The 18465-nt window shown below is 41.0% G+C and overlaps 1 protein-coding gene across 5 annotated transcripts in view; it reads right to left on the minus strand.

Annotated features, from left to right (window-relative positions):
• The window catches only part of sox5 (SRY-box transcription factor 5), a 385467-nt gene that overhangs the window by 111483 nt on the left and 255519 nt on the right, over window positions 1-18465 (minus strand). For 4 of the 5 annotated variants that reach the window (XM_059987684.1, XM_059987685.1, XM_059987686.1 and 1 more), the window contains one exon: window positions 6659-6788. In XM_059987684.1, coding sequence (XP_059843667.1) covers window positions 6659-6788 — 130 coding nt within the window. The remainder of the gene's footprint in view (window positions 1-6658; window positions 6789-18465) is intronic. The other variant, XM_059987683.1, reaches the window with a different exon arrangement.

The raw sequence follows: 18465 nt of genomic DNA on the forward strand, positions 1-18465 counted from the left end.
TCTCTGGGAAGGAATAAAAAGTCAGGGTTTTGGGACCAGATGAAGGGTCTCGGCCCGAAAAGTCGACTTTTTATTCAGCATCTGCAGAGTCACTAGTGTTCAACCTGTAATACCATAAACACGAGAAAGTCCATGGGCCCTGGAAATCCAAGCAACACACACATCGATGGAAATGAATGAACAGTCAACATTTCGGGCTGAGACCCTTCTTCAAGAAAGGTAATAATATACATTTTTCGCATTTTACTTTGAATATTGTTAACATAGGAGCAATGAACTGTGAGCTTGTCCCATACTGTAATTAGATTTCATTCAAGCCTTGACTATAATGAATGTCTCAGCACTCACACACACTTGGATAATGAATTCCATAAAGCTTACTGTCTACAGAGTGAAGAAATTTCTTCACATCTCAGTCCTAAATGATTAATTCCTTACATAATGATAGTGCGTCTTAGTTTTAAACTCCCCAGCCAGGGAAATACTTTCCAAATCTACCATCATTCCCTTAGAAGACACAAGAAACTACAAATAATGGAAAGTCTGTTTAAAAAAACACAACAAACTGCTGGAGGAGTTTGGCAGGTCAGGCAGCATCTATGGAGGGAAATGGAGTTAGCATTTCAGTTACAGGTCCTTCATTAGGGTCTGAATGAAGGGTCTCAATTCAAAGTGTTGATTCTCCATTTCCCTCCTGGCCCATTGAGTTCATCCAACAGTTTTATCATCCTCTCTGATATGCTTCAGTCAGATTTTCCCTCTCCCTCTCCTTTCCGATGTATGGAGACTAAAACTGTACGCTGGGTGTGGAAACACCAAAACACTGTTTATCTGTTAACCACTTTTCCCTAAATATCTCCTTCAATCATCTATCCCTGATCTTTAAGGTGCTCAGTCAAAGTCAGTCCTACTGCAAATGGAGTAATTTGAGCAATATTTCCTCCCTCAAACCCAAATACCTTTGCACCAATGGCCAGTGTATACTTGAATTTATATTGATTACAATGACTGCATGCTAAGCTTTGCCATCATATGAACCAGCAAATATATCTTTGTGTGGCCATCAACATTTCATATTTACTCATCATTTCAAAACAAAGTATTCTATTTCATTTCTTGTCAAAACCTTATGCCATGATGAGGCCATTCTTGGGTTAGAGGAGCATCACCTCATACCCTGCCTAGGTGGCCTGCAGCCTGATGATATGAACATCAATTTATCATATCAAGTAAATTTTCAACCCTCCTCCTCTCTTTTTCCATTCCCAATTCTGGCTCCCATCTTACCACTTCTCTTTTCTTCACCTGCTCATCACTTCCCTCTGCTGCCCTTCTGCCTTCCCTTTCTCCCATGGTCCACTCTCCTCTCCTATCATATTTCTTCTTCACCCCTTTACCTCCGCCATCTAACACCTCCCAGCTTCTCACTTCATAGTCCCTCACACACTCACCTAAATTCCTCCTCACCTGGTCTCACCTATCACCTGCTATCTTTACTCCTTCCCCTCCCCTCATCTTCTTACTCGGACTTCTTCTCCCTTCCTTTTTCAGTCCTGATGAGTTCCTCCAGAATTTTGTGTACTTTGCTCCACATTTTCAGTGTCTGCAAGATCTCAAGTTTATGAAGAGCCTTGTATCTCTCTACAATATCCTTCATCTGCCATCTTGTCACCCACTTATTTAGTTTGCCAATATTCCTTTGCCTCTAACTCACAGGTAGTTTTCCCTCATAGCTTGAATCATATAACTGTCATTGATGTAGACTGTAGATAGCCGAGCCCTCACTTTGATTCTTTACTACACCTTGAGAATGACTAATCATCCCAAACTCTGTTTCTTGTCCCTTAACTAATCCTCAACTCATATGTATATTGGCCACTAACAATGTGATCCCTTATAGTATACAACGCTTTTGGAGGCACTTTTTGAAAATCAATTAAATGATTTCCTACCCTTAAGAAAAGTAGATTTCTTAATCAATTTTTCACTTTCAAAATCCAAGTGTTGAAAGTTTTGCTTCCATCTTCATGTGATTGAAGCAACCCATAAAATGCTAGAGGAACTCAGCAAGCCAGGCAGCATCTATGGAGGAGAATAAACAGTCAACATTTCAGGCCCGAAACATTGACTATTTCGTCCCCTCCATATATGCTGCCTGACCTGCTGAGTTCCTCCAGTAATTTGTGTGAGTTGACCTGGATTTTCAGCATCTGTAGGATCTCTTGTGTCCATTTAAATGAAGTTCAACATTTGGGTAAACATGCCCTCCAAAGCTTAACCTATCTTACTAAAATGTGCTATGCAGAATGAGAAGAAACATTGGAAGTGATTTATATTGTTGAGCATGACTTCCTTACCTTTGTTCTGTAACATCCTAGTACACAGATGTATACAAAAAGAGCTTTGCGATTATCATGAGATACCGCGCCATTGGTCTTCAAGATACTCCCTTAAAATTTTGGTTCAATTAACGCACAGCTGGTCACAATGGAATTCTGCCTGTGCAAACTCGAGCATGCTTAAACACAACTTGCCTGTTCCAGGAACTAATGTCAACACAAAAGGCTTATCTAGACTCAATGCTTGACAGGAATCTCAATGAATCAAATCCATTAACCATGCGTTAAATGGGGGTCCTGGGGATGCAGCTTACAAGTGCCCCAGATCCAATAACAGAATTATACTAATCAGTAATATTTATTCAGCTGCAAATTAATTTACAATAACCATCAAACGTTCCAGATGAGCAGAATGATAAAGTTTAAATGGCTTAATCATTCCTCAAAATCCTAAAGTCCTCAAATCCCTGGATGTCTAACATATCATGCAATACAGTTCGACCAGGTAGAAAGAACATTGTCACTTGGTGCACTCAGAAAATATCACCCACACTTTTTTATAAGGTATGTTGTTTTAGGTATGAATCTCAAGGTAGTATATGGTGACATACACATACCTTAATAATAAATTTACTTTGACTTGGATGGAAAGTAATGTTTCCCCTGAGTAAACATGCGTTAGATGGAAAGAGATCATTCCTTGTGAAACATTCCTTTTAGAGATTGACCTTGTTATCCTGGGACTGCTCATTTTTAATACTTAGAAAATCTCCATAAAAGCCAAGCCTATTTCCATGCTTTTTCCTGACAATTCAAAGATTAGTAGGTACGTCCAAATTCAAATGGTCCATGTGAATTTGAAAAGGTGAATGTTGGTAGCAAAAGTGATAAAATTAATGAATTCTGCAGAGCACCAATGCAGTGCTATTTCAATGTCCCCTTTGCTCCTTTAGATACATGTTAAACCAAAAAATGAAGCATTGAATTTTCTTCATCACCTACAGCCACTGAAATGTATCAACATGACAAAGTATATCCAAGCACCTTGTGGGAGCAACATTGGACGTAATTCACTGCCAATCCACGTAAACAAATTAAAAACGGATTGATCAAAGGTGCTGACTTTAAAAATCCAAAGGAGGGGAGCAAGTGGGAAGATTTATAGAAGAAATTTCACAGCTTTGGAAGCTGGTAGCTTAGGAGACAGCAGCCAATGGAATTGAATATGGGATGCCAGCTTTAGCTGGGCAAAATAGAACATGAGTGGAGATAGTTCCAGGGATTGTCAGGGGGTAAGGGCACCAAGAGAATTGAACACTAGAACAGGAATTATATATCCGAGCCCTTGCTGGGGTATGAGCCAGAGTAGGCTGGTGAGTATCTAGCTATTGTCTCAACATTGCTCTGCACTATTGCAGCAAGACTGCCCTACTTATATACTCCATAGCCTTTGCAGTAAAGGCCAACGTTCCTGATTATTTACTACATCTACATGTTCACTTCCTGTGTATCAAAGACATTGTAGGAAATTGAATTGCTCTGTGAGCTAGAAGGACTCAATGAGCTGAAGCAGCCTCCTATTACGTTATAAGGAAACTTGGAAAGACATGGATGGATGCCTTGATCCCTCTTTACTTCCCTCCAATTAAACCATTGTAATTCTATACATCCTACTAACTGGAAAACACATTTTTTCCAGTGAAGACAGATTTGTTCAAAGTCTGCTCTTTTCCCATTTCTTATTGGATATTCAATTACCATTCTTTAAGATACACTTGCAGAAATTTATACTGTTTTTTTTTCTGTCATAATCTTTTTTCTCCTTCATCAATAGTCGTCATGCTTTTTCAGTTTATAAACTATTTTTGTGCTATCACCAATATTTGAAACAATGCTTACATTTCTCTTAACTTGATACCAATCTTAACTAATTTAATAAAACATGCATAAATCAATTCTCTTCAATGGAATATATATTGAGAATCATGAAGTATCTCTTTAAATGTCTTACTCCACTTATCTACCTTTTATATTTTTAATCTGTCTTCCCTGTTCAATTCAGCCAATACTGCCTCATACTTTTGTAATTATCTTTACTTAATTTTTAAAAACTTAGATTTCCAGAGCAAGTTTCTCTCTCTCTGATTTAATGTGCATTCTATGTAATGATCATTCTTTCCCAGAGGATCTCTATGAGATGATTAATCACCATTTACATTTGTGAGGTCTAATTATAAATGGCCCCTCTGTTACACAACTGATCTGGCCAAATGTTATGAATCCCCAGGAAGTCAACTCCAATAGCTTTAAAGTAATATTATTGCCATTTTAGAACATACAACACCAGAGTAAACTCTTTGGCCCTGAATTTCATGCCAAACGAACTAAATCAGCAACTGAAAGCTCAACTAAACTAGCTCCTTCTTCCTACACAAATCTGAATTTCTCCATTCTCTGCATATTCATGTGCCCATCTAAGAGTCCTTTAAATGCCTCCATCATGTTTGCCTGCATTACCACCCCTCACAGTACACACCAGACACTTACCATCTCCTGAATGAAAATCATTCTTTAAAACTTACCCCCTCATCCTTAAATTCATGTCCTCTTTGAAAAACAATGCTGGCTATCTACTCCATCTAAGACCCTCATAACTTAAAATTGTATCAGGTCTACCCCCAGCCTCTGACACCCCAGAGAAAACCTTAGCTTGTCCAACCGCTCCTTGTTAGCATATGTTCCCTCATCCAGGCAGCATCCTGGTAGGCCTTTCTACACCATCTCCAAAGCCTCCACATCCTTCCTATAATGGGGCCACCAGAATTGAATGCACTGCTCCCGATGTGACCTAACTAGAGTTTTATAAAGCTGAATTTCATAACCTTTGAGCTCTTTGCTTCTATTAATACAGGAAAGTATGCCATAAGGTCTGTCTTCTTTACTACCCTATCAATCTGTGCAGCTACTTCCAGGGATCAATTGATGTGGAGAATAAGATTCAACATCTTGATTCTATCAGTTCAAGAAAGTAAGCTAACTCAGACTTCGAGGACAAACTATATCAGCTGTCAAAACACCAAACTTACTACGAACATCTATATCCCAAGAATGAACACTAACAATTCTCCCTTGACTGGTTGGGGTGGTGTCTAGGACCAGTGATCACAGCCTCTGAGCAGAAGGATGACCATTTAGGACAGAGGTGAGGAGGAATTTCTTTAGCCAGAGGGCGGTGAATCTGTGGAATTCAGTGCCATGGATTGTTGTGATGGTGAACTCATTGTACATATTTAAAGTGCAGGTTGATAGGTTTTTGATTAGTAAGGGCTTCAAAGGTTGAGTAGGAGAAGGCAGGAGATTTGGGGTTGAGCGGGACAATAAATCAGCCATGATCAAGTGGCAGAGCACTTGATGGGCTGAATGCTACAATGGATACAACTGCTCTCTTTGAAAACAATGGAGTATAGACTTATGTAAATGATTCAAGACTTGCTCAAGTTTACAATGTGTATGGATTTAGGTCTTAAAAAGCAAGATAAAGAAAACTAAGGCAAAAGTCTGATGTTAAACTTTCGCAAATCATTTATTGGACCTCAGTGAGAAATTATTTTCTGTTTAGTTTAAGAAGGGTACCAAAAATATGGTGAGGGTACAGCAATGATTTGATAATAACGACAAGACGGAAGATCTTTTAAAAAAGTGAAGTAAAGAAGTGAGCTGCTACAACAATGTCCAAAGTTATGAGAACATATGACAAAATAGGGCAAGGAAAATGGTTTCCACAAGTTGCTAAGTTAATAACTAGTTAGATCAGCTTTAACGTCATCAGCTATCTAATTAATACTTCATTAATTCCCCTTGCAGTTTGCTATGTTTTTTGAACATAATCCATTACTGATTTCATTAGTGATTGTTAAGGCTCAGAATCCATCAGAATATACAGAGGTACAGATTATTAATGTGCCACTTCTAATTGACTACTACATTAAATGTCAAAATAAAAAGTGACACAAAGACAACAATAACTGGTTTTATATTATCAGGAAAGACAAACCAAGCGCTTTACCCTGCATGATACACGTTGCCTGTCAAATATGTAGCTAAGGAATAAAAAGTAGCAGAGTTGGCCCTCTGCGATAGCTTTACTCGGCAGCAGAATATAGCAGCTACACTAGATTACTTCAACATCCTTGTCTTATTCATCCGAGGTCTTCCAGCCTATATGCTGACAGACTTTAATGACATGTGGCATTTGCCAGGATTGTTAAGCAATAACCCTGCTGCAACAGAGAGCTTGGCCAAGTCTCCCAAACACTTACTGCATCCTCCAGGTTTGTACGAGAATCCAGGAGGCAGGAGGAATCCTTGCTGAGCTGCCGCAGCTGCCAAGGTTCGCTGATCCGGTGGAAACACTGGGATCATCAACGGAGGCAACTGACCTTGAACCTGCTGAAGATTAAACACAAATCAACAAAATCGCAAGGCATCTTTGCTTAGGAGAGAGATGATCACTTTTAATGAAATTAGCATTAACCATTTGCAAAACTCAAAACGACAACACACAGAAAATGCCGGAGGAACGTAAAGGAATAAAGACACAACATTTCAGATCAAGATACTTCATCAGAAGGGTCTCGGCCCGAAACATCACCTCCTAATTGCTTCCCATCGATGCTGCTTGACCTGTTGAGTTCCTCCAACATTTTGTGTGCATCATTCTGGATTTCCAGCATTTACAGAATCCCTTGCATTTACACATTTCCCAATTTTCTGGTGACATAATAAGCTAGTCTAGTGGTTACAGTAGTAAACCCAGGGGACAGGAGTTCAAATGTGATCATTAAACTTGGCAGAAAATATCAAGCCAGACAGTTACATGAACACAAGTTGTTCACCCATAGCCTTTGATGGGGAGGGAAGGAGAGACAGGGAGCAAAATACACCCACACAGGGCTCATGTCTCCAAAATCTTAACATGGTTAGATATCAAGACAATAGAATTGAGAAAATTATCATTTTATGCCCTTCATAATCTCCAGACTGAGTCCTAGAGTACTGCAGCACAGAATCTGGCCCTGCAGCCCATCTAGTCCAAGCCAAAGAAACTTCACAGAGAACTCTACAGCCAACTAATTGCTTTTTGCAACAGGGAATAATCATAAATTAAAAAACACAGCAAGACCCTGCAGGCACCAACAAAGTAACTCCCTTTTCTACTGTTTTGAAGGGCAATATTGGCCAGACTACTGGGATAAGTTCTCCAATTTTGGCTCAACATCTTTTACGTCGACTTGAAGGAAGAGTCTTGCTTTACTTTATTATCCCACTTTACTTTGGTGGTGTCAAATCAGGCATGGCGATCTTCTTAACAACACTGTACATGCCTCTGCAAATATTTCTAATACATTCAAGCTTTCCTTCCTGGATGCGTGCATGTATGTATGCTAAGGGGACATGAGGCAACTAATTTGATTTAGCAGTTAAGCCCATTGAAAGGATGTTGTACTATGCAATTGGACTTCCCAGCCTGTATCTCTGAGACAACAACTGCATTCTGCAACAGCATATTAACGCCAGCCTAGTTTACACTCAAATCTATGAAGTGAGATATGACAGCTTGCCCTCCTGATTCACAGACAAGTGGTACCATACTGCAATATCAATCAAAGCACCAGAATACCTGTCATGAGAGCTGGATATTGAGGGGAACTGCTAATATGATATATAAAGTCACTTTGTAAATGATCAGTTACAGCTCAATTATCACAGAAAAATACTGAAAAGTGGTATGGCATCCAATAATAAATAGGCAGCCAAATAGATTTTAAAAAAAGCATTGTGACTAGGCTTGTGTTCAATCTTAGATATTTGTAAGTATTAAGTTCAGGATAGCTTGGAAATCACAATATGGTCTTTTTAACGGATGTGGGGGTAGGGTTTGGTTAATTAGTTTCTCACCAGTTAAGCCACCCACTTTTAGGGAAGAGAATATTTTCCACTTCATGCGCTCAATACAAAGATCAAACTGTGCAATTCATACAGAAAGAAGCTTTTTTAGAGCCAAGGTAAAATACTGAAAAATTCTAAAAATCTTAAAATAAAATCAGAGGCTTCTGGAAACCCTCAGCAGGTCAAGTAGCACCTGAGAAGCAAGAGGCAAGACACACAAAATGAGGGAGAAACTCAACAGCAGGTCAGGCAGCATCTATGTAAAGGAATAAACAATCAACATTTCAGGCCAAGACACTTCATGAGGACTGTCAACGAATCAGGCTGAGACCCTTCATCGGGACTCTGGTCTTTCTATTTTGTCTCCAAACTGAATCTTCACCACCTGCTGAGCATTTCCAGCACTGTTTGGTTTTATTCATCCTGATCTGACTTGATAATATGTTTTAACCCCTTGTGCACCATATATAAGATTTTTGATATCCCTACATTGGCAATCTTTACTCATTTTCAGAATAATATATGCAGGGGAATTTTTATTTATGCAGAGAGTGGTGGGAGTGTGAAATGAGCTGTGAGGAAATGTGGTGGAGATAGATATGATAGTCATTTCAGAGACTCTTAAATGAAATGCAGAGACTGGAGGGATGCAGACATGGTGCAGGCATAAGGATTAGTTTAATTAGGCATTGTTAGCTGAATTAGTTCAGCACAACATCATGGGCCAAAGGGCCTGTCCTGTGATGTATTATTTTACATTTTACAATGGCAAATTTGTGGCTGTCAAATAAGTTGGGTGGGAGCACAAACTCATATTACGCTGCACTTCTAAAGCACACAGAAATGGTCATTTCTCCCATTGGCACCAGTATCCAGAAATGGGAAGTCTGCCTTTATCAATAATGCCTTTGTTATTATTAACAAAGTTGCACCTAGATAATAAAACATTTCCCTTGCTAATTTCTACATGGAGCTTAAAGCCAGAAGTTCATTATTTTTATTTTTGAGGGTTTCTGTTAAAGTCATGGCAAACACCTTGGATAATTCTCACAGAAAATGTGTGTCATGGTAGAGTAGCAGTTAGCATAATGCTATTTCAGCTCGGTGTATCAGACTTCAGAGTTCAACCCCACATCTTCCTATGGAACATGTGGGCTTTCTCTGGGTCCTCCAGTTTCCTCCCACAGTCCAAAGATGACCCAGATAGGTAAACTGGTGACTGTAAATTGTTCCATGATTAGGTTAGAGCTAAAACTGAGGCTGTCAGGGGTTGCTGGATGGTGTAGGTTGACGGGTCTATTCCACACTGTATCTCTAAATAAATGAAATAAGTAAATAGACCTTCCTCTGAGACTATGATTATTGCAAGCCAGAGATTCCTAAAAGGCTCCCCATGGTTCTCAAAGTTTCTGTCTCTTTCAATAAATGCCTGCCTTCTTCAGTCAATAATTCAACTGATTATTCGCCTGTGTTGTTTTTCCCTTCTTGATTGAAACCAGTTTCTTTTTCACACACCACCACTTTTCAATAATAATATAAAATCGTAGTTAAATGTAATATACATCTCAAATCCGCAAAAATATGCCTTCAGCATTATCACTGAAACAATTCCCTTATCCACAGACAATGTTCCTGATATACAATGCACCCTCATCAATCTTCCCTCCCTTAAAATACCTACTTATAGAGAGGGGAATGTTCAGAATGTAAATGACACATTAGTGTGGGAGAGCAGGAGACAATTATTCTTAGGTTGAGTTAAGCTATGTTATTCAGCATGTGTAGGTGGAGCCATGCTTGCCTTGTTAGATGATATCTAACCTCAGCATGTTCATTCAAAGCTAAATGAGGACTGGTTCTTATTCCCTGCACAGTCATCATTTACCAAGATCTGAAAGGGTGCTTTATGACCATAAAAGTGTTTGGTTGGGACTTGGTTTCTATCTGTGAAGAAGACCCAAAAACAGGGATCATAAAAATGAAATGGTCACTAATAATCCAGCAGAGAAGTCCACTCTAAGTTCTTTATCCAAAGAGCGTTTGGAATATGGAGTTTGCCACCAGAAGGAAACTAATCGCTCATATGCATTTAAAGAGAAAATGGAGAAGAAATAAAAATTTGTGCTTTAAAATTATTATCGGATTAGGAGGAAGCTTAAGGGAAATGTAAACATTGGTGTGATCCAGATGTGACAAATGCCCCGTTTCAATGCTGCAAAATTCTATGCTTGCTGAAGGCTGACATACGAAGCTCTCCTATGACATATGAGTGGGGGGGGGGGTCACACAATAATATCTTGGTAAAGTCAGATTCAGTTATCAGATACAGGGCCTGACAATAAAAATATTCTTTCTACCCTTCTTCTGTTGCTTCTCAACAAAGCCCGACTGTGTTGTCTTTTCTGCAGAGGCGCACTGACTATATTTGGATTACCAATCGTCTCAAATAAAATAAAACAAACAGCTGTGCAGAATATTTTACACAGACGAGATCGGCAGGAAGCCCCAGAACTTCTAAAGGTTCTGGAGATAAAAGTGACTTTGCCAAACATGAAGATTCAGAACAACGCATTGAAAACAGAGTGACAGATGGTCCTACCAGGAACTACAGTGCCAAGAAAAAGAAGAAAAAAAAGTGATGTTATTGAAAATGACTAGAAAGTTCTCAGATGAATTCAACATTCCCAACCCTTTGCAAGTGCTAGTCTGCCTTAAGGGCTAATAAAGAAAAAAACATAACCTGTCAATACAGAGATTACAATGTAACACAAGTCAGCACTTGAACCTGACTGCACACTCAACAGGGAGTAGAGCATCTCACAGAAGCATTTGCTAACAAACCCACCAGGAAAATTCTCATTTCGACGAGACAAGTTGTCAGATGATACCACCCAAGGTCATTTGACTTTAGCTAATAAAATGTGTGAGTTAAGGAATGAACTTTGAACAAAATCTTGGCAGCTTGGAGATGCAGCTTTGGCATGGGTTGGGTGTGCATCTGATCTGCTACGTATCTTGGTTATCCCCCTCGATCAAATGTATGCCTGCACTGCACCAGTGATGAAGTGGAGAACTGGCTGCTGTAATCGGCTGGTTAATGGGGCATTATTAAAGGACAGCAGGGAAGGATGAATGGGCAGGGAGTGGCTACAGCAGAGGTGTATGGGTAAACTTACTGTAATAAATCAATGCATTGTCTTTATGTACGGAAGAACAAAATAAGATTCATTTAATTCTCAGTTGGGATTGCTAAGCAGTTCAGTACATCCATCTTAATGGGTGAGTGCTGCATTTTTGTCCCACTGATAGCAGGCAATGCTCAGCACGGGTTGAACAACGTCACTGATTCATGTCTGTATTGGTCGACTCTCAGCACCTTACTCTCACCGGATGCCGCTCTCGTTTCCCTAGTGGGACGTGCTTGGTAAAGTATCGCTGGGGTGTAACAGTAAAACTGACAGTTGCAGTCCAGCCTCTCCCCCCCCCCACCCCCACCAGACCTAACACATGATATGAACTTGGAGCTCACGTCACGGTACACACCTATAGCTTGCCCTCACCCACGTGGAGTGAGCTGTCACTGAATGAGGCTCAGCATGGATTTTGTAAAGCCTCTCTTGGCCAGAATGGCCACCATTTCTAAGTTCAAAGCTCAATTTAAATGTATTATCTAAGCATGTATAAATCACTACATACTGCCCTGATATTCATTTCCTTGCAGGTATTTACAGTAGAACAAAGAGATACAATAGAATCTATGAGAAACTTCAGACAAAGACTGCATTATTCAAATCTCAAACAAGAGAAAATCTGCAGGTGCTTGAAATCCAAACAACACACACAAAATGCTGGAAGAGCTCAGGCCAGGCAGTATCTACAGAAAAGAGTACAGTCAATGTTTTGGGCTGAGACCCTTCAGCAGGACTGGTCTTGCTGAAGGGTCTCGACCCAAAATGTCAACTGTACTCTTTTCCATAGATGCTGCCTGGGCTGCTTATTCAAATCTCACTAGGTCTCCTCCCAATCACAGACCCCTTCCCCTTCTCTGCAAACTAAAACAATAGACTCATGGATGCAAGAAAGCAGAGAGTTATGGGCTATGGAGGACAGAAGAATTAGATTGCCTGGTCTAGGTTTATATAGCACGTAATCATGGGTAGAAGAGTGCACTGCAATGAACTGGTTTATGTTCTACATTCTAATCTGATTTTTCTATTCCCAATAAGAGATCGTTGATCTGAAATACTAAGTCTGTATCACTCTCCATGGATACAGCCTAATCCACAGAACTTTTCCATTATATTTATTTCTGTTGCTTTCCCCCTCAGGTACGATGCACGTACAAATCACTGATTCAATCAATTAACTCAATTAACTCATGATCAACACAAACACAATAAAGACCCAGGCTACCTGGTGGAGACCATTCTGACAGGCTGCATTACCGTCTGGTATGAGGGGGTTACTGCATCAATCGATAGAATCAATAGAAGATACAGAAAACATGAAACTACTCAGCTCCATCATGGGTACTAGTCTCCGTAGTACCCAAGACACCTTCAAGGAGTGGTGTTCAGAAAGGTGAAATCCATTATTAAGGACCCCCATCACCCAGGACATGCCCTCTTCTCATTTCTACCATCTAGAAGGAGGTACAGAAGCCTGAAGATGCACACTCAGTTTTTCAGGAACAGCTTCTTCCCTTCTGCCATCCAACTTCTAGATGGACACTGAACCCATGAACACTACCTCCCTTTTTTCATTTCTGTTTTTGCATTATTTGTAATGTAACTATTTAACATACATATTACAGCAATTGATTTATTTTTGTTCTATATTTGTCATGTATTACATTGCACCGCTGCCACTAGGTTAACAAATTTTATGACATATGCCAGTGATATTAACAACACACACAAAATGCTGGTGGAACGCAGCAGGCCAGGCAGCATCTATAGGGAGAAGCGCTGTCGACATTTTGGGCTGAGACCCTTTGCTGCTCCCCATCTATAATTCCTTTGGCCCTTCAACTTTTCGATCATATTTTGAGCCAGACCCGCTATTACAGCCATATATCCTTCCTTGGAAGGAGTCTCCGCCGCCAACTGACTCCAGTTGGTTTCAGGATCCGTTTTCGAGCTTCTCAATTTGGACCTTCTGAGGATCCCAAAAAAGTCCTGACGAAGGGTCTTGGCCCGAAACGTCGACAGTGCTTCTCTCTATAGATGCTGCCTGGCCTGCTGTGTTCCACCAGCATTTTGTGTGTGTTGTTTGAATTTCCAGCATCTGCAGATTTCCTCGTGTTTGCCAGTGATATTAAACCTGATTCTGATTCTGATTCGGAATAAATCTTTTCCCAACAGACACTCATTTGAGTTCTATTTCTCATCCCCATTCTGAGACGTTGAGTCCACTGTCAGATTGGAGGAGCAACACCTCATATTGCATCTGGGTGGCCTCCAACCTGACAAAATGAACATCATTTTCTCAAACTTCCAGTAATGACTCCCCCTTCCCCCTTCTCTCTTTTTCAATTGTGTATTCTGGTTCCCTGGTTGGTGGGTGGAGATATGTCTCTACCAAAGGAGGTGCTTCTTCCCTCCGCTAGCCTGCAGGTCACCCTTGAGCAATGTGCAGCACCTGCTTAGCACCACCACCCCCCTATCTTGTAAAGACACTGCCAAGAAGGCAGCCATTGCAAATTTGCCAAAAACAATCATTGTCATGGGACCATGATCGCCCACATCATATGACATGGCACATAATGATGATGATGACGACTCTGGCTCCTTTTTTACCCCTCACCTTCCCTTCACCTCCCTCTTATGTCCTTACCCTTTCGCTTTCTCCCATAGTCCACTCTTCTCTGCTATTCGATTCCTTCTTCTTCAATCCTTTACCTTGTCCACCCTATCATCTCCCAGCTTGTCACTTCATCCCCTCTCTCACCCACTCAGCTTCACCTTCACCAGGCTTCACCAATCACCTGCCAGCATGTATTCCATCCCCTCTGCCCCCACCTTCTTATTCTGGTTTCTTCCCCCTTCCTTTCCAGTCGAGATGTAGGGTCTCGCTCTGAAACATTGACTGTGTATTCCTCTCTACAGTCTGACCTGCCGAGTCTGTCCAGCATTTTGTGTGTGCTGCTCTGAAAAAAAAACATTCTGACTTCAGTTTTAAGCTTGCGTTTTCTTGGATTATTGGGATCCGATTGCCTCTTTTACTGCCAAAGCCAGAATGTTTTTTGGGCAACTGACCCTCAGCCTCATTCCTGACTGTGACCAATCAGGAAACAGTGGGAATGAAGCATTTGATTATTGTGCAAAGTACTGGAATGCTTATTTTCTAAAGTCGAGTCAAGATAAACATTAACATCTTAACTACTTGTTTCTTTTCATACTTTAAAAGTACACTAAGTTTAGGGCACAGCAACTTGCGTTTTGGAGTGTTTTTAATGGAAAAAAAAGTAATTCCAAAGTGCACACCAGAAGCAGCATCAAACAAAGATTTGATGCTGAGCCACAAAGGAGTAACCAATATAACCGTGCTGTGGTTAGAGCTGGAAGCGAGCGGGCACTCGCAGGCTGCCCAACACAACCCTCGCTGGTTCAATTTGATGAAAAATAATGCATTTCCCTGTATGTTTTGATGGATGTACATGTGACAAATAAGGTTATTCTTTAAACGCTTGCTTAAAGTGGATCTCGCCAGGGAGTAACAGTGAGAGTGGGAGAGTGCACTGGGGAACGCTGAGTGAGAATGTGAGAGATTGAATGAGAGTATGAGAATGAGAGTCAAGTGAATGAGAGTAGAAATGAGAGTGAGATTGAGTGTGTGGGTGAACGATTGTGTGAGAGATTATGCGAGAGGGTGATTGGGAGGTAAGCGTGAGTGAGCAAGTGACGGTAAGAATAAGGAAGTGACAATGTGAGTGAGTGTGTGGGAACACAAATGGAGGTGTGAGAGGGGGGAGAGGGTTTCCCATTGTTTATTGATCTACAGTCAGAAGGTATAGAGTTAGGAAAAGGAGGCCAAGCAGAAGGGCAATGCAGAGCCGTGTTAAAGAATTACAGAGACAATGATTGCTCAGAAGGATTTAAACACAGGTTGAAAACTTCAGGAGAAAGGCGTAAGCTGATTTCTAGTCAGCACAGGTCACTCTGCACTACAGAGGTAATTTTATTTTACATTCAGGGAGACAGCTCAGAACAGGCCCACTTTGGCCCACAGAGTCAAAGTCCAGCAACCCACCTATCTAACCCTAACCTAAAGACAGGACAATTTACAATGACCAATGAACCCACTGCTGGTACAATTCTGGACTGTGGGAGGAAACCTACACGGCTCATGGAAGAACATACAAACTCCTTACAGACTGTGAGTGGTGAGGGCTCCACATAAGTGAGAGCTTCAGGTGAGATGAGTGTCTTAAAGGGTAGAAGACTGGAAACCAGCCAAGAAAACATTCAAGCCCACACAGGCACAACAGCAATAGTTCAAATTACTCAGCTTTGCCTTTTTTTTTGAAAAGAAGAAAAATCCTCTAGTGCACAAAATAATCAAAAGAAGCTGAAACATTTCCTGTAGGTTAGTCAAGAATTGATGTGAATTCTGGTTGAAAATCTATTGCAGTGGGGTTAAGTGGAGAAGTTGGTGAGTTATTATTTCAGCCTGTTTAAAAATAATAATAGAATTATTGCAATGCTGATTTTTTGCAAACTCCATTTGTATTAAAATGTAAACAGAGTTTAGTCTTTGATACAGAAGCCGGAGAAAAAAAAAGGTGATATTAGCTTCCTGCATCACTATCTACTAATAAAACAGGTTAGAAATATGAGATAGCATTCCTTGAGTAAGCATTTGTATCCAAGCAAATTGACAGGCTTAACCTTTAGACCTGTGCAAATCTCAAAGTCCACTTGAGTTGTGTGCATAGGTGCCCAAGGGTTAGTATGTATTGTCCAATCTCAAAGGCGGACTCCCATCACTATAGTTATTGCTCATTCTGTAGCACCTGAGCCGGTATCAATTGCAATGTGTAATTTAAAATTAAGTAATTAGCCATTTCCCCCGCAGTGTTTTGTTTAAACGCTTTCTGCAAAAGAATAACTCGACCCAGTGGAACTGCTAAGGGATAAATGGTGCAATGCAGGAAGACTGGCTTCACAGTGCGAAGATATCATTTTTGTTTCAGTAGAAGAGACAGTTCTTTTTTTCTTTAGCTTCTTGCCACGCTGAAGTATTTTGTTTAACAGTCTGTCTGTCCCGTTTAGTTTCTACTTCAGAAGCGGACTGGGCCGACAGCCCGCTTGCAGCCACTTACTGCAGAACAACAGCAGGGGCAAGAAAGATAAAACAATAATAATGGCTTGATCTAAGCTCTTAATGGTTTGGTTGGGAAACGCTGAAACAGCTGCGTTCCCACAATACATATCACACGACATCTAAAGCTGGAGTCCATTTACACTTATCCAACACAGGACAATGTCAGTCCGCAGAATTTACTAAACAAGAGGATTTTTCAATCAATTCACGCTGATCATCCCTTTAAGTTTCAGCTCTGCCCTGGAATATTGTGCACAATAGCATTGGATCCATCTGTGCTCCACGTTAAACCATTCTAATCCCACATCTAACAGCTGTGTACTCCAGCATACTTAACTTCCCCTTCCTTTACTCTGTGGTTGGGTTCAACCCGTGTTGGGAGCAAGCACGGCACAACTCAAGTTGCCCCCTCTCAATACTCAGATAACTTGACAATTAAAACATCTGTCAAACTTCGGAACAATTCCCGAAAGGCAACAAACAAACTCTTTTGTAAAACTGAGCCTTGGATTATTTTATATCATAACGTGGGCCTGATGAGAACTAATCTCCACGTGTGTAAATGCGCTGGTTACAGGTAAAAAGCACCGAGACCAAACTCTATGTGGCTTCCGTGAACAAGATACAGCCACTAATAATTAAGATGAACACATCTGTTGGTCCCCGGAATATGCGGTCTGATAAAGCATTAACCCGTTAGCGAATATCGACGTCAGGTAGCATTGCACATTTTCTGAGCCCAGCTTTAGAAAAGTTTTTTTTGTATAATTCTGAGTTTCTTGAGCATATTCTTGGAGTGTGCGGTTCATTATTAGCGACGCAATGTCCTGCCCTAAAATTCTGACCAGAAAGAGCTTTTTGTTCCTCCTTCCAGAGTTCCTTCTCACAGTCAGCTGTCGTCTGATCTAATGGCATCTGCTCGTCAGCGCGGCAGAACCGATCGCCGTCTGGACCGTGGCCGCCAATGCCCAACTTTGAATCCTCTTCATTATTTCTGCAAAACCACTCCGCTAACATCCCGTGGACCTGTGGTTGATTAAACTTCTCAGACGATTACAAATGCCCAAACCGCCTTTCCAGTGGTAAGTGTCGAGGGCTTGCCCAAGACTTCACAGTACAGTGTCAGACATGATGACGTTGGATTACCTCACTTCGGTCATATTTATCATTCAGGGGCTTTGAGCCTTCTCTTATTGGTTTTTGATTCAAGAATGAGTAATCCTGGATTTTAGATGTACACAAACCAACTGTCTAAGTGTATAATGCATAAATACAGGGAAAGGATACTTAACCAGTTCAGTTCATTTGTGACCCGAGTCTCCTACCTAATATTAGTTCTAGAGCCAGAGTCATACAGCACAGTTACAAACCCTTCCAACCCACCTTGACTGTCTAACCAAGATGTCCATATAATCTAGCCCAATTTGCCAGTGTTTTATTCATAGCCCTCTAAACCTTTCCATGTCCTTCAGGTTCAAATTTATTCATCATATGTATGTACATTGAAACATGGGGTGTCCAGGGAAGTTGTCACCTTGTCATGCTCTGCCCAGGGGCAGCTTGTCCACCTTTGGTCACCATTGCCACTCAGCTCTCCCATGTGGCTCCAAGTAGCTGTTTGCAGGTGACAGAGGGCACACCCTGGTACACCGCTTTGACAGGCGGGCTAAACCAGGTGAGGGTAGCCGGGAACCTTCAACCCCGGAGAGACACGAAGCCAGTTCCGGCGGACTGGGCAGATGAGATCAGCTACAAGATCCAACGGCCAAGAAGGCAGTGCTGCAAAACTTTGTGGAGAGTGAAGGGCATGACAAGGCACAGAAGGTGTCATGGCTGTCCACTGCAATTGAGG

The sequence above is a fragment of the Hypanus sabinus genome, chromosome 13 (assembly GCF_030144855.1).
Source record: "Hypanus sabinus isolate sHypSab1 chromosome 13, sHypSab1.hap1, whole genome shotgun sequence".
Taxonomy (NCBI): domain Eukaryota; kingdom Metazoa; phylum Chordata; class Chondrichthyes; order Myliobatiformes; family Dasyatidae; genus Hypanus; species Hypanus sabinus.